At 47.4% G+C, this 22,826-nt stretch overlaps 1 protein-coding gene across 1 annotated transcript in view; it reads left to right on the plus strand.

Annotated features, from left to right (window-relative positions):
• LOC137325075 (vesicle-trafficking protein SEC22b) overlaps positions 1-15,562 on the plus strand; it is a 58,162-nt gene extending 42,600 nt beyond the window's left edge. The window contains exon 5 of the mRNA XM_067989772.1: positions 14,876-15,562. Coding sequence (XP_067845873.1) covers positions 14,876-15,030 — 155 coding nt within the window. The 3' untranslated portion in view covers positions 15,031-15,562. The remainder of the gene's footprint in view (positions 1-14,875) is intronic.
• Positions 15,563-22,826: the final 7,264 nt, after the last annotated feature.

Genomic DNA, 22,826 nt, shown 5'->3' on the forward strand with positions numbered 1-22,826 from the left:
CCACTCTATCGAGGCCCCTCATAATTTTATACACCTCAATTAAATCTCCCCTCAGCCTCCTTTGTTCTAAAGAGAACAACCCCAGCCTATCCAATCTTTCCTCATAGCTAAAATTCTCCAGTCCTGGCAACATCCTCATAAATCTCCTCTGCACCCTCTCGAGTGCAATCACATCTTTCCTGTAATGTGGTGACCAGACCTGTACACAGTACTCAAGCTGTGGCCTAACCAGTGTTTTATACAGTTCCAGCATAACCTCCCTGCTCTTATATTCTATGCCTCGGCTAATAAAGGAAAGTATTTCGTATGCCTTCGTAACCACCTTATCAACCTGTCCTGCTACCTTCAGGGGCCTGTGGACATGCACTCCAAGGTCCCTTTGTTCCTCTACACCTCTCAGTATCCTCCCATTTATTGTGTACTCCCTTGCCTTGTTTGCCCTCCCCAAATGCATTACCTCACACTTCTCCAGATTGAATTCCAGTTGCCACTTTTTTGCCCACCTGACCAGTCCATTGATATCTTCCTGCAGTCTACAGCTTTCCTCCTCACTCAACCACACGGCCAATTCTTGTATAATTTGCAAACTTCTTGATCAAGCCCCCCCCACGTTCAATTCCAAATCATTAATATATACCACAAAAAGCAAGGGACCTAGTACTGAGCCTTGCGGAACCCCACTGGAAACAGCCTTCCAGTCACACAAACACCCGTCAACCATTACCCTGTATTTCCTGCCACTGAGCCAATTTTGGATCCAACTTGCCACTTTCCCTTGGATCCCATGGGCTTGCACTTTTTTGACCAGTCTGCCATGAGGGACCAAGTCAAAAGCCTTGCTAAAATCCATGTAGACGACATCAAACGCGTTACCCTCATCGATCCTCCTTGTGACCTGCTCAAAAAATTCAATCAAGTTAGACACGACCTTCCCTCAACAAATCCATGCTGACTGTCCTTGATTACTCTGTGCCTTTCTAAGTGATGGTTTATCCTGTCCCACAGAATTGATTCCAATAATTTGCCCACCACCGAGGTGAGACTGACTGGCTTGTAATTACTCGGTCTATCCCTCGCTCCCTTTTTAAATAATGGTAGAATGTTAGCAGTTCTCCAATTCTCCGGCACCACGCCTGTATCCAGTGAAGTTTGGAAAATGATTGTTAAAGCCTTCGCTATTTCCTCCCTGGCTTCTTTTAGCAGCCTGGGATACATTTCATCCGGGCCTGGTGACTTATCCACTTTCAAGGATGCTAATCCCGTTAATACTTCCTCTCTCACTATGTTTATCCAATCCAATATTTCACACTCCTCCTCCTCAACTACAATCGCTGCATCGTCCCCCTCTTTTGTGAAGACCGATGTAAAGTATTCATTAAGAACCATACCCACATCTTCCACCTCCACACACAGGTGACCTTTTTGGTCTCTAATAGGCCCTACTCTTTCATTAGTTATCCTCTTGCTCTTAATGTATTTATAAAACATCTTTGGGTTTTTCCTTGATTTTTATTGCCAGTATTTTTTCATGTCCTCTCTTTGCTTTTCTAATTTCCTTTTTAATTTCACCCCTGCACTTTCCATACTCTGAGCTTTCTGTAGTATTGAGTTCTCGGTGTCTGACATAAGCTTCCCTATTTTGCCTTACCCTGTCTGCTCCTGGTCATCCAGGGGGCTCTAGATTTGGCAGTCCCTCCCTTTTCCTTTGTGGGAACATGTTTATTCTGAACCCCTTGAATCTCCCCCTTGAATGCCTCCCACTGCTCTGACACTGATTTACCTTCAAGTAGCTGTTTCCAGTCCACTTTTATTAAATCACTTCTCAGTTTAGTAAAATTGGCCTTTCCCCAATTGAGAACTTTTACTCCTGTTCTATCTTTGTCATTTTCTGAAACTATGGTAAAACTAACTGTATTATGATCACTACCACCAAAATACTCTCCCACTGATACTCCTTCCACCTGCCCAGTTTCATTTCCTAAAACTAAATCCAGAACATCCCCCTCTTGCTACGTACTGGCTAAAAAAGTTCTCCTGAATGCAATTGAAGAATTCTGCTCCCTCTATCCCATTCACACTGTTTGTATCCCAGTTAATATTAGGGTAATTGAAATCCCCGACTATTACTGCCCGATTGTTTTTGCATTTCTCAGAAATTTGTCTCCATATTTGCTCCTCTATCTCCCTCTGACTGTTTGGGGGTCTATCGTACACTCCCAGTGTGACTGCCCCTTTTTTGTTCCTTAGCTCAACCCATACGGCCTCATTTGACGATCCTTCTAACATATCATCCTCCTCACAGCTGTAATTGTTTCTTCAATCAATATTGCCACCCCCCCCCCCCAACTCCTTTTTTATCCCCCTCTCTATTCCCTGTAACCAGGAAGGTTGAGCTGCAATTTCTGCCCCTCTTTAAGCCATGTTTCAGTAATTGCGATGATATCGTACTGCCACGGGTCTATCTGTGCCCTTAGCTCATCTGCCTTATTCACCATACTCCTTGTATTGAGATATACACCATTAAGCACTGTCAAACTCCTTTGTTGTTGAGTTTCTAAACTTTGTTTCCTCTGCCTTCCAAACTCATAAGAACATAAGAAATAGGAGCAGGAGTAGGCCAATCGGCCCCTCGAGCCTGCTCCGCCATTCAATAAGATCATGGCTGATCTGATCCTAACCTCAAATCTAAATTCATGTCCAATTTCCTGCCCACTCCCCATAACCCCTAATTCCCTTTACTTCTAGAAAACTGTCGATTTCTGTTTTAAATTTATTTAATGATGTAGCTTCCACAGCTTCCTGGGGCAGCAAATTCCACAGACCTACTACCCTCTGAGTGAAGAAGTTTCCCCTCATCTCAGTTTTGAAGGAGCAGCCCCTTATTCTAAGATTATGCCCCCTCGTTCTAGTTTCACCCATCCTTGGGAACATCCTTACCGCATCCACCCGATCAAGCCCCTTCACAATCTTATATGTTTCAATAAGATCGCCTCTCATTCTTCTGAACTCCAATGAGTAGAGTCCCAATCTACTCAACCTCTCCTCATATGTCCACCCCCTCATCCCCGGGATTAACCGAGTGAACCTTCTTTGTACACCCTCGAGAGCAAGTATGTCTTTTCTTAAGTATGGACACCAAAACTGTATGCAGTATTCCAGGTGCAGTCTCACCAATACCTTATATAACTGCAGCAATACCTCCCTGTTTTTATATTCTATCCCCCTAGCAATAAAAGCCAACATTCCGTTGGCCTTCTTGATCACCTGCTGCACCTGCAAACTAACTTTTTGATTTTCTTGCACTAGGACCCCCAGATCCCTTTGTACTGCAGTACTTTCCAGTCTCTTGCCATCAAGATAATAACTTGCTCTCTGGTTTTTCCTGCCAAAGTGCATAACCTCACATTTTCCAATATTGTATTGCACTTACTAATTTTCTGTCTTCCATTTCCAGCTCTGCTTCTCTCCCTTCTGAATCTACGCTTATGTTCCCATCCCCTGCCAAGCTAGTTTAAACCCTGCCCAACAGCACCTGAAAATCTCCCTGCCAGTATATTGCTCCTGGCCCTGTTGAGCTGCAAAACGTCCGGCCTGTACAGGTCCCACCTTCCCCAGAACTGGTCCCAATGACCCAGGAATCTAAAACCCTCCCTCCTGCACCACCTCTCCGGGGTGTCGTGGCGATAATGGCGACCTGGCTCAAAAAAGGGCAGGATTGGGTACTAAATATTCCTGGATACAAGGTGTTCAGGAAAGATAGGGAAGGAAAGGGGGAAGGCAGTGGGGGGACAGTATTGATCAAGGAGAATATTGCAGTGCTGGAGAGAGAGAGAGATGTCCTGGAGGAGTCAAGGACAGAATCTATTTGGTTAGAGTTAAGAAACAATAGAGGTGCCATTACACTACTGGGTGTATTCTATAGGCACCAACTAGTGGGAAGGAGATAGAGGAGAAAATTTACAGGGAAATTACAGAGAGGTGCAAGAGCCTTAGAGTAGTGATAATGGGGGACTTCAACTATCTTAATTTATTGTAAACAATTTTACAACACCAAGTTATAGTCCAGCAATTTTATTTTAAATTCACAAGCTTTCGGAGACTTCCTCCTTCCTCAGGTAAATGTTCAGGAGCTCCTCGAAGCCTACGCATTTATACATATGGAACAATACATGGTGTTTACAGACTGCCCCTGCAACTGCCCGTTGCCAAGGCAATCACCGTGTTCAGACAGAGAGGTGTCACCTGCAGAACCCCCGAATACACATTCAACAAAAAAACAAACAGGAAAAAAAACAGAGAGAGGCAGAAACATCCGGAAGGCAGAGAAAGCCAGCAAATGACCCATTATATTAAAAACAGATAACATTTGTTCGCTGGTGGGGTAACGTGTAGCGTGACATGAACCCAAGATCCCGGTTGAGGCCGTCCTCATGGGTGCGGAACTTGGCTATCAATTTCTGCTCGACGATTTTGCGTTGTCGTGTGTCTCGAAGGCCGCCTTGGAGTACGCTTACCCGAAGGTCGGTGGATGAATGTCCATGACTGCTGAAGTGTTCCCTGACTGGGAGGGAACCCTCCTGTTTGGCGATTGTTGCGCGGTGTCCGTTCATCCGTTGTCGCAGCGTCTGCATGGTCTCGCCAATGTACCATGCTCTGGGGCATCCTTTCCTGCAACGTATGAGGTAGACAACGTTGGCCGAGTCACAGGAGTATGAACCGTGCACCTGGTGGGTGGTGTCCTCTCGTGTGATGGTGGTATCTGTGTCGATGATCTGGCATGTCTTGCAGAGGTTACCGTGGCAGGGTTGTGTGGTGTCGTGGACGCTGTTCTCTTGAAAGCTAGGTAATTTGCTGCGAACGATGGTCTGTTTGAGGTTGGGTGGCTGTTTAAAGGCGAGTAGTGGAGGTGTGGGGATGGCCATAGCGAGGTGTTTGTCCTCATTGATGACATGTTGAAGGCTGCGGAGAACATGGCGTAGTTTCTCCGCTCCGGGGAAGTACTGGACGACAAAGGGTACTCTGTTGGTTGCGTCCCGTGTTAGTCTCCTGAGGAGGTCTATGCGATTTTTTGCTGTGGCCCGTCGGAACTGTCGATCGATGAGTCGAGCGTCATATCCCGTTCTTACTAGGGCGTCTTTCAGCGTCTGTAGGTGTCCATCGCGTTCCTCCTCGTCTGAGCAGACCCTGTGTATTCGCAGGGCCTGTCCATAGGGCCATGTTCTCCGCAGCCTTCAACATGTCATCAATGAGGACAAACACCTCGCTATGGCCATCCCCACACCTCCACTACTCGCCTTTAAACAGCCACCTAACCTCAAACAGACCATCGTTCGCAGCAAATTACCTAGCTTTCAAGAGAACAGCGTCCACGACGCCACACAACCCTGCCACGGTAACCTCTGCAAGACATGCCAGATCATCGACACAGATACCACCATCACACGAGAGGACACCACCCACCAGGTGCATGGTTCATACTCCTGTGACTCGGCCAACGTTGTCTACCTCATACGTTGCAGGAAAGGATGCCCCAGAGCATGGTACATTGGCGAGACCATGCAGACGCTGCGACAACGGATGAACGGACACCGCGCAACAATCGCCAAACAGGAGGGTTCCCTCCCAGTCAGGGAACACTTCAGCAGTCAAGGACATTCAGCCACCGACCTTCGGGTAAGCATACTCCAAGGCGGCCTTCGAGACACACGACAACGCAAAATCGTCGAGCAGAAATTGATAGCCAAGTTCCGCACCCATGAGGACGGCCTCAACCGGGATCTTGGGTTCATGTCACGCTACACGTTACCCCACCAGCGAACAAATGTTATCTGTTTTTAATATAATGGGTCATTTGCTGGCTTTCTCTGCCTTCCGGATGTTTCTGCCTCTCTCTGTTTTTTTTCCTGTTTGTTTTTTTGTTGAATGTGTATTCGGGGGTTCTGCAGGTGACACCTCTCTGTCTGAACACGGTGATTGCCTTGGCAACGGGCAGTTGCAGGGGCAGTCTGTAAACACCATGTATTGTTCCATATGTATAAATGCGTAGGCTTCGAGGAGCTCCTGAACATTTACCTGAGGAAGGAGGAAGTCTCCGAAAGCTTGTGAATTTAAAATAAAATTGCTGGACTATAACTTGGTGTTGTAAAATTGTTTACAATTGTCAACCCCAGTCCATCACCGGCATCTCCACATCATATCTTAATATAGACTGGGATAGTAATAGTGTAAAGGGCAGAGAGGGGGAGGAATTTCTGAAGTGTGTTCAGGAGAAATTGCTTCATCATTCTGTTTCTGGCCCAGTGAGGAAGGAGGCATTGCTGGATCTGGTTCTGGAGAATGAGGTGGGTCAAGTGGAGCAAGTGTCAGTGGGGGAACATTTAGGGAGCAGCGATCATAGTATCATAAGGTTTAGATTAGCTGTGGAAAAGGACACGGAGCAATCTAGAGTAAAAATACTGAATTGGAGGAGGGCCAATTTCAATGGGATGAGAGCGGATCTGGCCCGGGTAAATTGGAATCAAAGATTGGCAGACAAAACTGTAATTGAACAGTGGGTGGCCTTTAAAGAGGAGATGGTTTGGGTACAGTCTAGGTACATTCCCATGAGGCAGAAAGGTAGGGCAACTAAAGCCAGAGCTCCCTGGATGACAAAAGAGAGAGAGAGTAAAATGAAGCAGAAAAAGGGGGCGTATGACGGATGTCAGGCTGATGATACAAGTGAGAACCAGGCTGAATATAGAAAGTTCAGAGGGGAAGTGAAAAAGGAAATAAGAGGGGCAAAGAGAGAGTATAAGAATAGACTGGCAACTAACATAAAAGTCTTCTATAGGTATATAATTAGGAAACGGGTAGTGAGAGGAGGGGTGGGGCCAATTAGGGAACAAAAAGGAGATCTACTCATGGAGGCAGAGGGCATGGCTGAGGTACTAAATGAGTACTTTGTATCTGTCTTTACCAAGGAAGAAGATGCTGCCAGAGTCTCAGTAAAGGAAGATATAGTTGAGATACTGGATGAGCTAAAAATTGATAAAGAGAAGATACTAGAAAGGCTGGCTGTACTTAAAGTAGATAAGTCACCTGGTCTGGATGGGATGTATCCTAGGTTGCTGAGGGAAGTAAGGGTGGAAATTGCAGAGGTACTGGCCATAATCTTCCAAACATCCGTAGATACGGGGGTGGTGCCAGAGGACTGGAGAATTGTAAATGTTACACCCTTGTTCAAAAAAGAGTGTAAGGATAAACCCAGCAACTACAGGCCAGTCAGTTTAACCTCAGTGGTGGGGAAACTTTTAGAAACGAAAATCCGGGACAGAATTAACAGTCACTTGGACAAGTGCGGATCGATTAGGGAAAGCCAGCACGGATTTGTTAAAGGCAAATCGTGTTTAACTAACTTGATTAAGTTTGTTGAAGTGGTAACAGAGGGTCGATGAGGGTAATGTGGTTGATGTTGTGTATATGGACTTTTAAGAGGCGTTTGATAAAGTGCTGCATAACAGGCTTATCAGCAAAGTTGAAGCCCATGGAATAAAAGGCAGCATGGATACAGAATTGGCTAAGTGACAGGAAACAGAGAGTAGTGGTGAACGGTTGTTTTTCGGACTGGAGGGAGGTGTACAGTGGTGTTCCCCAGGGGTCAGTGCTGGGACCACTGCTTTTCTTGATATATATTAATGACTTGGACTTGGGTGTACAGGACACAATTTCCAAATTTGCAGATGACACAAAACTCAGAAGTGTAGAAAACAGTGAGGAGGATAGTGATAGACTTCAAGAGGATATAGACAGGCTGGTGGAATGGGCGGACACGTGACAGATGAAATTTAATGCAGAGAAGTGCAAAGTGATACATTTCGGTAGGAAGAACGAGGAGAGGCAATATAAACTAGAGGGTACAATTCTAAAGGGGGTGCAGGAACAGAGAGATCTGGGGGTTTATGTGCACAAATCGTTGAAGGTAGCAGGGTAGGTTGAGAAAGTGGTTAAAAAAGCATACGGGATCCTGGTCTTTATAAATAGAGGCAGAGAGTACAAAAGCAAGGAAGGTATGATGAACCTTTATAAAACACTGGTTCAGCCACAACTGGAGTATTGCATCCAGACAAAGACTCCACATGGAAATGGGTCTTCCTGGCACAATGGAAATGGTTCTGTATAACTGTTCAAGAGTTCGATCCTCTGGAGTTTGGCTTCATTCCCTTGGGAGTCAGGGAATAAGTTCATAGAACTTCCCTTCAGGAGATTAAATGGGTCCATGATAGACTTATGTCTCCCCTCTCCCTGTACCACACACAGCTCCCACGGACAGTCTCCTCTCTCCCTGTACCACACACTGCTCCCACAGACTGTCCCCTCTCCCTGTACCACACACAGCTCCCACGGACAGTCTCCTCTCTCACTGTACCACACACAGCTCCCACTGACTGACACTTCTCTCTCTGTACCACGCATGATGCTCACTGACTGTCTCCTCTCTCTCTAAAACACACACTGCTCCCACAGACTGTCCCCTCTCCCTGTACCACACACAGCTCCCACGAACAGTCTCCTCTCTCCCTGTACCACACACAGCTCCCACGAACAGTCTCCTCTCTCCCTGTACCACACACAGCTCCCACGGACAGTCTCCTCTCTCCCTGTACCACACACAGCTCCCACGGACAGTCTCCTCTCTCCCTCTACCACACACAGCTCCCACGGACAGTCTCCTCTCTCCCTGTACCACACACAGCTCCCACGGACAGTCTCCTCTCTCCCTGTACCACACACAGCTCCCACGGACAGTCTCCTCTCTCCCTGTACCACACACAGCTCCCACCGACTGTCCTCTCTCCCTGTACCACACACATCTCCCACGGACAGTCTCCTCTCTCCCTGTACCACACACAGCTCCCACGGACAGTCTCCTCTCTCCCTGTACCACACACAGCTCCCACCGACTGTCCTCTCTCCCTGTACCACACACATCTCCCATGGACAGTCTCCTCTCTCCCTGTACCACACACAGCTCCCACTGACTGTCCCCTCTCCCTGTACCACTGACAGCTCCCACCGACTGTCCCCTCTCCCTGTACCACTGACAGCTCCCACCGACTGTCCCCTCTCCCTGTACCACTCACAGCTCCCAACGACTGTCCTCTCTCCCTGTACCACTCACAGCTCCCACCGACTGTCCCCTCTCCCTGTACCACTGACAGCTCCCACTGACTGTCCTCTCTCCCTGTACCACTGATAGCTCCCACTGACTGTCCTCTCTCCCTGTACCACTCACAACTCCCACTGACTGTCCTCTCTCCCTGTACCACTCACAGCTCCCACTGACTGTCCTCTTTCCCTGTACCACTGACCGCTTCCACCGACTGTCCTCTCTCCCTGTACCACTCACAGCTCCCACTGACTGTCCTCTCTCCCTGTACCACTCACAGCTCCCACTGACTGTCCTCTCTCCCTGTACCACTCACAGCTCCCACTGACTGTCCTCTCTCCCTGTACCACTCACAGCTCCCACCGACTGTCCCCTATCCCTGTACCACTGACCGCTTCCACCGACTGTCCTCTCTCCCTGTACCACTGACAGCTCCCACCGACTGTCCCCTCTCCCTGTACCACTCACAGCTCCCACCGACTGTCCTCTCTCCCTGTACCACTCACAGCTCCCACTGACTGTCCTCTCTCCCTGTACCACTCACAGCTCCCACCGACTGTCCCCTATCCCTGTACCACTGACAGCTCCCACTGACTGTCCTCTCTCCCTGTACCACTCACAGCTCCCACCGACTGTCCTCTCTCCCTGTACCACTCACAGCTCCCACCGACTGTCCCCTCTCCCTGTACCACTGACAGCTCCCACTGACTGTCCCCTCTCCCTGTACCACTGACAGCTCCCACTGACTACCACGGAAATGAGGCGGGGCAGGTGGAAGGAGACCATTTGGTGGTAGTGATCATAATTCAATTAGATTTAGCATAGTCACGGAAAAGGACTGTCTGCTCTCTCCCTGCACCATACAAAACTCCCACTGACTGTCTCCTCTATCCTTCTAACATGCAGTGCCCACTGACTCTCCTCTCTCCGTGTCTCACACAGATCCCACTGACTGTCTCCTCTCTCCCTGTACCACACACAGATCCCACTGACTGCCTCCTCACTCTGTAACACACACAACACCCACTGACTATCGGCTCTCTCTCTCCCTGTACCATACACAACTCCCACTGACTCTCTGCTCTCTCCCCGTACCACACACACTGCCCACTGACTGTCTCCTCTCTCCGTGTCACACTCATATCCCACTGACAGTCCCCTCTCTCCCTGTACCACACACAGCTTCCACTGACTGTCTACTCTCTCCCTGTACCATGCACAGCTCCCACTGACTGGCCCCTCTCCCTGTACCATGCACAGCTCCCACTGACTGGCCCTTATCCCTGTACCACACACAACTCCCACTGACTGTCTCCTCTCTCCCTGTACCACACACAACTCCCACTGACTGTCTCCTCTCTCCCTGTACCACACACACAGCTACCACTGACTGCCTCCTCTCTCCCTGTAACACACACAACTCCCACTGACTGTCTCCCCTCTCCCTGTCCCACACACACAGCTACCGCTGACTGTCTCCTCTCTCCCTGTACCACACACACAGCTCCTACTGACTGTCTCCTCTGTCGGTGTCACATACAGATCCCACTGACTGTCTCCTCTCCATGTACCATACACACAGTTCCCACTGACTGTCTCCTCTCTCACTGTACCACATACAGTTCCCACTGACTGACAGCTCCCGCTGACTGTCTCCTCTCTCATTGTACCACACACAGCTCCCGCTGACTGTCTCCTCTCTCACTGTACCACACACAGCTCCCGCTGACTGTCTCCTCTCTCACTGTACCACACACAGCTCCCGCTGACTGACAGCTCCCACTGACTGCCTCATTTCTCCCTGCAGCACACACTGCTCCCGCTGACCATAACCTCTCCTTGCAGCGGGTGACTTTTCTACTTTAAGTACAGCTAGCCTTTCTAGTACCTCCTCTTTATCAATTATTAGCCCATCCAGTATCTCAACCACCTCCTCTTACTGAGACTCTGGCAGCATCTTCTTCCTTGGTAAAGACAGATCCAAAGTATTAATTTAGTACCTCAGCCAGTCCTATGCTTCCATGAGTAGATCTCGTTTTTGGTCCCCAATTAGTCCCACCCCTCCTGTTGCTACCTGTTTACTGTTTACATGCCTATAGAAGACTTTTGGATTCCCTTTTATGTTGGCCGCCAGTCTATTCTCTCACTCTCTCTTTTCCCCTCTTATTTCCTTTTTCACTTCCCGTCTGAACTTTCTATATTCAGTCTGGTTCTCACTGAGTTCATTTTACCTGTAAATCTCCCACTGACTGTCTCCTCTTTCCCTGAGCGTGGTACAGGGAGAGAGGAGACAGTCAGCGGGAGTTGCCTGCCAAGTTCAGCTATGCCTCCTTCCGGCCCAGTGATGAAGGAGGCATTGCTGGATCTGGTTCTGGGGAATGAGGTGGGTCAAGTGGAGCAAGTGTCAGTGGGGGAGCATTTAGGGAGCAGCGATCATAGTATCATAAGGTTTAGAATAGTTATGGAAAAAGACACGGACCACTCTAAAGTAAAAATACTGAATTGGAGACCGGCCAATTTCAGTGGGATGAGAACAGATCTGGCCCGGGTAAATTGGAATCGAAGATTGGCAGGCAAAACTGTAATTGAACAGTGGGTGGCCTTTAAAGAGGAGATGGTTTGGGTACAGTCTAGGTACATTCCCACGAGGGGGAAAGGGGCAACTAAAGACAGAGCTCCCTGGATAACAAAAGAGATAGAGAGTAAGATGAAATGGAAAAAAGGAGGCGTATGACGGATGTCAGGTTGATAATACAAGTGAGAACCAGGCTGAATATAGAAAGTTCAGAGGGGAAGTGAAAAAGGAAATAAGAGGGGCAAAGAGAGAGTGAGAGAATAGACTGGCGGGAACATAAAAGGGAATCCAAAAGTCTTCTATAGGCATGTAAACAGTAAACGGGTAGTAAGAGGAGGGGTGGGGCCGATTAGGGACCATAAAGGAGATCTGCTCATGGAGGCAGTGGGCATGGCTGAGGTACTAAATGAGTACTTTGTATCTGTCTTTACCAAGGAAGAAGATGCTGCCAGAGTCTCAGTAAAGGAAGATATAGTTGAGATAGTGGATGGGCTAAAAATTGATGATGAAGAGGTACTAGAAAGGCTGGCTGTACTTAAAGTAGATAAGTCACCCGGTCGGGATGGGATGTGTCAGAGGTTGCTGAGGGAAGCAAGGGTGGAAATTGCGGAGGTACTGGCCATAATCTTCCAAACATCCGTAGATACGGGGGTGGTGCCAGAGGACTGGAGAATTGCAAATGTTACATCCTTGTTCAAAAAAGGGTGTAAGGATAAACCCAGCAACTACAGGCCAGTCAGTTTAACCTCAGTGGTGGGGAAACTTTTAGAAACGATAATCCAGGACAGAATTAACAGTCACTTGGACAAGTGTGGATTGATTAGGGAAAGCCAGCACGGATTTGTTAAAGGCAAATCATGTTTAACTCACCTAATAGAGTTTTTTGATGAGGTAACAGAAAGGGTAGATGAGGGCAATACAGTTGATGTGATGGATATGGACTTTCAAAAGGCGTTTGATAAAGTGCTGCATGGTAGGTGGCCAATGGAATAAAGGGGGCAGTGGCAACATGGATACAGAATTGGCTAAGTGACAGGAAACAGAGAGTAGTGGTGAACGGTTGTTTTTCGGACTGGAGGGAGGTGTACAGTGGTGCTCCCCAGGGGTCAGTGCTGGGACCACTGCTTTTCTTGCAGATGACACAAAACTTGGAAGAGCAGTGAACAATGAGGAGGATAGTGATAGACTTCAAGAGGATATAGACAGGCTGGTGGAATGGGCGGACACGTGGCAGATGAAATTTAACGCAGAGAAGTGCGGAGTGACACATTTCGGTAAGAAGAACGAGGAGAGGCAATATAAACTAGAGGGCACAATTCTAAAAGGGGTTACTGGAACAGAGAGATCTGGGGGTATATGTGCACAAATTGCTGAAGGTGGCAGGGCAGGTTGAGAAAGCGGTTAAAAATGCTTACGGGAACCTGAGCTTTATAAATAGAGGCAGAGAGTACAAAAGTATGGAAGTCATGATGAACCTTTATAAAACACTGGTTCGGCCACAACTGGAGTATTGTAAAGATGTGAAGGCCTTAGAGAGGGTGCCGAAGAGATTTACTGGAATGATTCCAGGGATGCGGGACTTTAGTTCTGTGGATAGACTGGAGAAGCTGGGGTTGTTCTCCTTGGAACAGAGACGGTTGCAGCGCCCACTGACTGTCTCCTCTCCCTGTACCACACGCAGTGCCCACTGACTGTCTCCTCTCCCTGTACCACACGCAGCGCCCACTGACTGTCTCCTCTCCCTGTACCACACGCAGTGCCCACTGACTGTGTCCTCTCCCTGTACCACACGCAGCTCCCACTGACTGTCTCCTCTCCCTGTACCACACGCAGTGCCCACTGACTGTCTCCTCTCCCTGTACCACACGCAGCGCCCACTGACTGCCTCCTCTCCCTGTACCACACGCAGTGCCCACTGACTGTCTCCTCTCCCTGTACCACACGCAGCGCCCACTGACTGTCTCCTCTCCCTGTACCACACGCAGCGCCCACTGACTGTCTCCTCTCCCTGTACCACACGCAGTGCCCACTGACTGTCTCCTCTCCCTGGACCACACGCAGCGCCCACTGACTGTCTCCTCTCCCTGTACCACACGCAGTGCCCACTGACTGTCTCCTCTCCCTGGACCACACGCAGCGCCCACTGACTGCCTCCTTTCCCTGTTCCACACGCAGCTCCCACTGACTGCCTCCTCTCCCTGTACCACACGCAGCGCCCACTGACTGTCTCCTCTCCCTGGACCACACGCAGTGCCCACTGACTGTCTCCTCTCCCTGTACCACACGCAGCGCCCACTGACTGTCTCCTCTCCCTGTACCACACGCAGCGCCCACTGACTGTCTCCTCTCCCTGTACCACACGCAGCGCCCACTGACTGTCTCCTCTCCCTGTACCACACGCAGCGCCCACTGACTGTCTCCTCTCCCTGTACCACACGCAGCGCCCACTGACTGTCTCCTCTCCCTGTACCACACGCAGCGCCCACTGACTGTCTCCTCTCCCTGTACCACACGCAGCTCCCACTGACTGTGTCCTCTCCCTGTACCACACGCAGCGCCCACTGACTGTCTCCTCTCCCTGTACCACACGCAGCGCCCACTGACTGTCTCCTCTCCCTGTACCACACGCAGTGCCCACTGACTGTCTCCTCTCCCTGTACCACACGCAGTGCCCACTGACTGTCTCCTCTCCCTGGACCACACGCAGCGCCCACTGACTGCCTCCTCTCCCTGTACCACACGCAGTGCCCACTGACTGTCTCCTCTCCCTGGACCACACGCAGCGCCCACTGACTGCCTCCTTTCCCTGTTCCACACGCAGCTCCCACTGACTGCCTCCTCTCCCTGTACCACACGCAGCTCCCACTGACTGTGTCCTCTCCCTGTACCACACGCAGTGCCCACTGACTGTCTCCTCTCCCTGTACCACACGCAGCGCCCACTGACTGTCTCCTCTCCCTGTACCACACGCAGCGCCCACTGACTGTCTCCTGTGTTTGGTGATTTCAGGTGCTGAGATTGGGACCTGAGGGGCTGCAGCCATGTTGTGTTAAGTCGTATTGACAGGTTGTGCCTCCGCTTTGCCCCCACTGCTGTCTATTTCCAGCTGACATGCTTGAAATAATTCCTTTCTTCTGTTTTCTTTGTTGATGTAGCTTTGGACAGTAAGGCCAGCAGCCTGTCCAGCCTGTCGAAGAAGTACCGACAAGATGCCAAGTACTTGAACATGCGGTCAACATACGCCAAGCTGGCGGCCGTTGCAGTCTTCTCCGTCATGCTGATAGTTTATGTCCGATTCTGGTGGCTCTGAAGCTGGCTGAATGTGGTGCTGAAGCCTTTTCATTTTTGCTGGCTGGATGTCAGTTCCCATGATTTCCAGGAATGCAGTATCGGTGAGCCCATGCTCTCTTCCTGGAGCTTTGCAGTTGATCAGTCGGTCAGATGACAGTGCTCTTTTGTTGTAATTTGTGTGGGTGTGATCGGGGTGCTTCATAACCAACACCATCAGACTACATGTAACACTGTCATGTTCAACTGAAAACCCCTTTTTCTTTCGCCCCATTGGACTGTGCATTCTCATATCTCAAATTCAAAACTAATAGCAAATGATCATTTTTCTCCCGAATCATTATGAAGGGTTAAAATGTTAAAAAATGAAGATAAAATGCACTGTAGAATGAATGACCTTCTGTAATCTCTCTTCCTCTCTCTGTCCATTGGTCTTTACATGCAGACCTTGGCAAGCTAGCTGAGGACTGCCTGAAAGATATAGTTTGTGCTGTAACTGTGTCAGTATTGATGCTACTCATGTATTCATTGAATAAAATCGCTTATGTTAAGAATGTCTTTGTCTGTTCTCGGTGCGTGCACTGGTTCTGAAAGCTGCCAGCTTCTGGCTGGTACAGCAAGATGATTTGCCGTTCCAGCACTCGCTCACACTTGTGGTTGCTGCAACAACCCTCTTCAGTGGAACTCGTTACTGAGCGAGACTGCTGAATCTCACTGAGGGGAGGCGCAGTCAGATTTAACTAAAACTGAAGCTGCAGATTGTTGTTTAGGTTGCAGGGAGGGGGGCCTCCTGCCCTGGACTGCAGGGAGGGGGGGCTCCTGCCCTGGACTGCAGGGAGGGGGGGCTCCTGCCCTGGACTGCAGGGAGGGGGGGCTCCTGCCCTGGACTGCAGGGAGGGGGGGCTCCTGCCCTGGACTGCAGGGAGGGGGGGCTCCTGCCCTGGACTGCAGGGAGGGGGGGCTCCTGCCCTGGACTGCAGGGAGGGGGGGCTCCTGCCCTGGACTGCAGGGAGGGGGGGCTCCTGCCCTGGACTGCAGGGAGGGGGGGCTCCTGCCCTGGACTGCAGGGAGGGGGGGCTCCTGCCCTGGACTGCAGGGAGGGGGGGCTCCTGCCCTGGACTGCAGGGAGGGGGGGCTCCTGCCCTGGACTGCAGGGAGGGGGGGCTCCTGCCCTGGACTGCAGGGAGGGGGGGCTCCTGCCCTGGACTGCAGGGAGGGGGGGCTCCTGCCCTGGACTGCAGGGAGGGGGGGCTCCTGCCCTGGACTGCAGGGAGGGGGGGCTCCTGCCCTGGACTGCAGGGAGGGGGGGCTCCTGCCCTGGACTGCAGGGAGGGGGGGCTCCTGCCCTGGACTAGAATCATAGAAAATAGGAGCAAGAGTAGGCCATTCGGCCCTTCGGGCCTGCTCCGCCATTCAAAATGATCATGGCTGATTGTCTAACTCAGTACCCTTCCCGCTTTTTCCCCCTATCCCTTGATCCCTTTCGCATTAAGAAATATATCTATCTCCTTCTTGAATACATCTAATGACTTGGCCTCCACTGCCTTCTGTGGTAGAGAATTCCACAGGTTCACCACCCTCTGAGTGAAGAAATTTCTCCTCATCTCGGTTCGAAATGGCATACCCCGTATCCTGAGACTGTGACCCCTGGTTCTGGACTCCCCAGCCATCGGGAACATCCTCCCTGCATCTCGTCTGTCTAGTCCTGTTCGAATTTTATATGTTTCGATGAGATCACCTCTCATTCTTCTAAACTCTAGTGAATATAGGCCTAGTCGACCCAATCTCTCCTCATACGTCAGTCCTGCCATCCCAGGAATCAGTCTGGTAAACCTTCGTTGCACTCCCTCCATGGCAAGGACATCCTTCCTCAGATAAGGAGACCAAATCTGCACACAATACTCCAGATGTGGTCTCACCAAGGCCCTGTATAACTGCAGTAAGACATCCCTGCTCCTGTACTCAAATCCTCTTGCAATGAAGGCCAACATACCATTCGCCTTCCGAACTGCTTGCTGCACCTGAATGCTCGCTTTCAGCGACTGGTGTACAAGGACACCCAGGTCTCGTAGCACCTCCCCTTTTCCCAATCTATCACCATTCAGATAATCTGTCTTTCTGTTTTTACAACCAAAGTGGATAACCTCACATTTATCCACGTTATACTGCATCTGCCATGTACTTGCCCACTCACCCAACTTATCTAAATCATATTGGAGCCTCTTTGCATCTTCCTCACAGCTCACATTCCACCCCAGCTTTGTGTTGTCTGCAAACTTGGAAATGTTACATTCAGTTCCTTCATCCAAATCATTGATATATATTGTGAATAGCTGGGGCCCAAGCACTGATCCCTGCGGTACCCCACTAGTCACTGCCTGCCACCCGGAAAAAGACCCGTTTATTCCTACTCTCTGTTTCCTGTCTGTCAACCAATTCTCAATCCATGCCAGTATATTCCCCCCAATCCCATGTGCTTTAATTTTGCACACTTACCTCTTGTGTGGGACCTTATCAAAAGCCTTCTGAAAATCCAAATACACCACATCCACTGGTTCTCCCCTATCTATTCTACTAGTTACATCCTCAAAAAACTCCAGTAGATTTGTTAAGCATGATTTCCCTTTCATAAACCCACGCTGACTTTGTCCAATCCCGTTAATGCCTTCCAAGTGTTCTGTTATCACATCCTTTATAATGGATTCTAGCATTTTCCCCACTACTGATGTCGGGCTGGAGGAGGTTACAGAGTCAGGGAGGGGAGAGGCCATAGAGGGATTTGAAAACGAGGATTGGAATTTTAAAATCGAGGCGTTCCCGGACTGAGAGCCAATGTAGGTCAGTGATCACAGGGGTGATGGGAGAACGGGACTTGATGTGATTTTGGTTACAGGCAGCAGAGTTTTGGATGAGCTCAGGTTTATGGATGGTGGAAGATGGGAGATGAGCCAGGAGACCATTGGAATAGTCCAGTCATGAGGTAATATAATAAGCTTGTCAGCAAAATTGACGTCCATGGAATAAAAGGGTCAGTGGCAGCATGGATACGAATTGGCTAAGTGACTGGAAACAATTCTAAAGGGGGTGCAGGAACAGAGAGATCTGGGGGTATATGGGCACAAATCATTGAATGTGACAGGATAGATTGAGAAAGTGGTTAAAAAAGCATACGGGATCCTGGGCTTTATAAATAGTATCCTGGAGCACAAAAAGAAGGAAGTATGTTGAACCTTTATGAAGCACTGGTTTGACCACAACAGGAGCATTATGTCTAATTCTGGGCACCACACTTTAGGAAGGATGTGAAGGCTTTCGAGAGGGTGTAGAAAAGAGGGCGCAGAAATGGTTCCAGGGATGAGAGATTTCAGGTACGTGGATAGACTGGAGAAGCTCGGGTTGTTCTCCTTAGAACAGAGGAGATTTGATGGAAGTGTTCAAAATCATGACGCGTTTAGATAAAGTAAATACTGAGAAACTGTTCCCATTGGCGGAAGGGTCCAGGACCAGAGGACACAGATTTAAGGTGATTGGCAAAAGAACCAGAGACGACCCGATGAAAAAAGAATAAGCAGGGAGTAGTTATGGTCTGGAATGCACTGCCTGAAAGGGTGGTGGAAGCAAATTCAATCGTGGCTTTCAAAAGGTCATTGGATAAATAGAGGAAGGGAAATAAATACAGGGCTATGGGGAAAGAGCGAGGGAATGGGACAAACTGAATTGCTCTTACAAAGAGCCGCTACAGGCTCGATAGGCTGAATGGCCTCCGTCTATGCTCTAACGAATCTATGATTCTGTGACTTGACTAACCTGATCGAAAGTTTTGAGCAGGTAACAAGGAGGAACGATGAGGGTAATGCATTTGATGTAGCGTAAATGGATTTTAGGAAGGCTTTTGACAAGGTCCCACATGGCAGACTGATCAGAAAAGTAAAAGCCCATGGGATCCAAGGGAAAGTGACTAGTTGGATCCAAAATTGGCTCAGTGGAAGGAAGCAAAGTGTAATGGTTGATGGCCGTTTCCAGTGGTGTCCCGCAAGGCTCAGTACGAGGTTTTTTGCTTTTTGTGATCTATATTAATGACTTGGATTTGTATGTGGAAGGCTTGAGCATGAACTTTGCAGATAATTCAAAAATTGGCCATGTGGTTGATAGTGAGGATGAAAGCTGTAGACTGCAGGAAGATATCAATGGACTGGTCAGGTGGGCAGAAACGTGGCAAATGGAATTCAATCCAGAGAAGCGTGAGGTAATGCATTTGGGGAGGGCAAACAAGGCAAGGGAATACACAATAAATGGGAGGACACTGAGAGGTGTAGAGGAACGAAAGGGCCTTGGAGAGCATGTCCACAGACCCCTGAAGGTGGTAGGACAGGTCGATGAGGTGGTTAGGAAAGCATACGGGATACTTTCTTTTATTAGTCGAGGCATAGAATATAGGACCAGGGAGGTTATGCTAGAACTGTATAAAGCATTGCTTAGGCGACAGCTTGAGTACTGTGTACAGTTCTGGTCACTATATTACAGGAAAGATGTGATCGCACTGGAGAAGGTACAGAGCAAACTTGTGTGCATATTGCCAGGGCTGGAGAATTTTAGCTGTGAGAAATGATTGAATAGGCTGGGGTTGTTTCCTTTGGATCAAAGGAGACTGAGGGGAAATTTAATTGAGATATATAAAATTATAAAGGGACGAGATGCAGTGGATAGGGATGACCTATTTCCCTTAGCAGAGGGGTCAGCGCCAGCTCGTGGATACTGAGCCATCCGTCAGAAGCAGCATTCACCGTCAGGACCGATATCGCGCTCCCTTTGCCGGACTGCAGGAAATCCAATGCTGAAAGGACACACCAGGAGGGACAGGATCTGGAAAACAGTTACACTTTCAGTGTTCAGACTTTGGTGAGAGATGTGAACAGGACTTTGTGTAGACATAAACTGGGTGTGTATAAGGAGTGTGCTGTTGTTTTATAAAGTGTGGGAGTGTTGATATGAGTATGATGTTCACATATGAACTGTGGGTGTATATATATGGGTGTGATGTTTATATATGAACTGTGGGTGTGTGTATATGAGTGTGATGTTTATATATGAACTGTGGGTGTGTATATATGAGTGTGATGTTTATATATGAACTGTGGGTGTGTATATATGAGTGTGATGTTTATATATGAACTGTGGATGGGTATATATGAGTGATGTTTATATATGAACTGTGGGTGTGTATATATGAGTGTGATGTTTATATATGAACTGTGGGAGTGTATATATGAGTGTGATGTTTATATATGAACTGTGGGTGTGTATATATGAGTGATGTTTATATATGAACTGTGGGTGTGTATATATGAGTGTGATGTTTAGATATGAACTGTGGGTGTGTATATATGAGTGTGATGTTTAGATATGAACTGTGGGTGTGTATATATGAGTGTGATGTTTATATATGAACTGTGGGTGTGTATATATGAGTGTGATGTTTATATATGAACTGTGGGTGTGTATATACGAGTGTGATGTTTATATATGAACTGTGGGTGTGTATATATGAGTGTGATGTTTATATATGAACTGTGAGTGTGTATATATGAGTGTGATGTTTATACATGAACTGTGGGTGTGAACATATGAGTGCGATGTTTAGGTATGAACTGTGAGTGTGTATATATGAGTGTGATGTTTATACATGAACTGCGGGTGTGTATATATGAGTGCGATGTTTATACATGAACTGTGGGTGTGTATATATGAGTGTGATGTTTATATATGAACTGTGGGTGTGCATATATAAGTGCGATGTTTATATATGAACTGTGGGTGTGCATATATGAGTGTGATGTTTATGTATGAACTGTGGGTGTGTATATATGAGTGCGATGTTTATATATGAACTGTGGGAGTGTATATATGAGTGTGATGTTTATATATGAACTGTGGGTGTGTATATATGAGTGTGATGTTTATACATGAACTGTGGGTGTGTATATATGAGTGTGATGTTTATACATGAACTGTGGGTGTGTATATACGAGTGTGATGTTTATATATGAACTGTGGGTGTGTATATATGAGTGTGATGTTTATATATGAACTGTGGGTGTGTATATATGAGTGTGATGTTTATATATGAACTGTGGGTGTGTATATATGAGTGTGATGTTTATATATGAATTGTGGGTGTGTATATATGGGTGCGATGTTTATGTGTGAACTGTGAGTGTGTATTTATGAGTGTGATGTTTATATATGAACTGTGGGTGTGTATATATAAGTGCGATGTTTATATATGAACTGTGGGTGTGTATATATAAGTGCGATGTTTATATATGAACTGTGGGTGTGTATATATGAGTGTGATGTTTATGTATTAACTGTGGGTGTGTATATATGAGTGTGATGTTTATGTATGAACTGTGGGTGTGTATATATGAGTGTGATGTTTATATATGAACTGTGGGTGTGTATATATGAGTGCGATGTTTATATATGAACTGTGGGTGTGTATATATGAGTGCGATGTTTATATATGAACTGTGGGAGTGTAAATATAAGTGTGATGTTTATGTATGAACTGTGGGTGTGTATATATGAGTGCGATGTTTATACATGAACTGTGAGTGTGTATATATGAGTGCGATGTTTATACATGAACTGTGGGTGTGTATATATGAGTGTGATGTTTATATATGAACTGTGAGTGTGTATATATGAGTGTGATGTTTATATATGAACTGTGAGTGTGTATATATGAGTGTGATGTTTATATATGAACTGTGGGTGTGTATATATGAGTGTGATGTTTATATATGAACTGTGGGTGTGTATATATGAGTGTGATGTTTATATATGAACTGTGGGTGTGTATATACGAGTGTGATGTTTATATATGAACTGTGGGTGTGTATATATGAGTGTGATGTTTATATATGAACTGTGAGTGTGTATATATGAGTGTGATGTTTATACATGAACTGTGGGTGTGTATATATGAGTGCGATGTTTAGGTATGAACTGTGAGTGTGTATATATGAGTGTGATGTTTATACATGAACTGTGGGTGTGTATATATGAGTGTGATGTTTATACATGAACTGTGGGTGTGTATATACGAGTGTGATGTTTATATATGAACTGTGGGTGTGTATATATGAGTGTGATGTTTATACATGAACTGTGGGTGTGTATATATGAGTGCGATGTTTATACATGAACTGTGGGTGTGTATATATGAGTGTGATGTTTATATATGAACTGTGGGTGTGTATATATAAGTGCGATGTTTATATATGAACTGTGGGTGTGTATATATGAGTGTGATGTTTATGTATGAACTGTGGGTGTGTATATATGAGTGTGATGTTTATATATGAACTGTGGGTGTATATATATGAGTGTGATGTTTATATATGAACTGTGGGTGTGTATATATAAGTGCGATGTTTATATATGAACTGTGGGTGTGTATAGATGAGTGCGATGTTTATATATGAACTGTGGGTGTGTATATATGAGTGTGATGTTTATGTATGAACTGTGGGTGTGTATATATGAGTGTGATGTTTATATATGAACTGTGGGAGTGTATATATGAGTGTGATGTTTATATATGAACTGTGGGTGTGTATATATGAGTGTGATGTTTATGTATGAACTGTGGGTGTGTATATATGAGTGTGATGTATATACATGAACTGTGGGTGTGTATATATGAGGGTGATGTTTATGTATGAACTGTGGGTGTGTATATACGAGTGTGATGTTTATATATGAACTGTGGGTGTGCATATATGAGTGCGATGTTTAGGTATGAACTGTGAGTGT

This window comes from Heptranchias perlo, chromosome 9, assembly GCF_035084215.1.
Source record: "Heptranchias perlo isolate sHepPer1 chromosome 9, sHepPer1.hap1, whole genome shotgun sequence".
Classification (NCBI taxonomy): Eukaryota; Metazoa; Chordata; class Chondrichthyes; order Hexanchiformes; family Hexanchidae; genus Heptranchias; species Heptranchias perlo.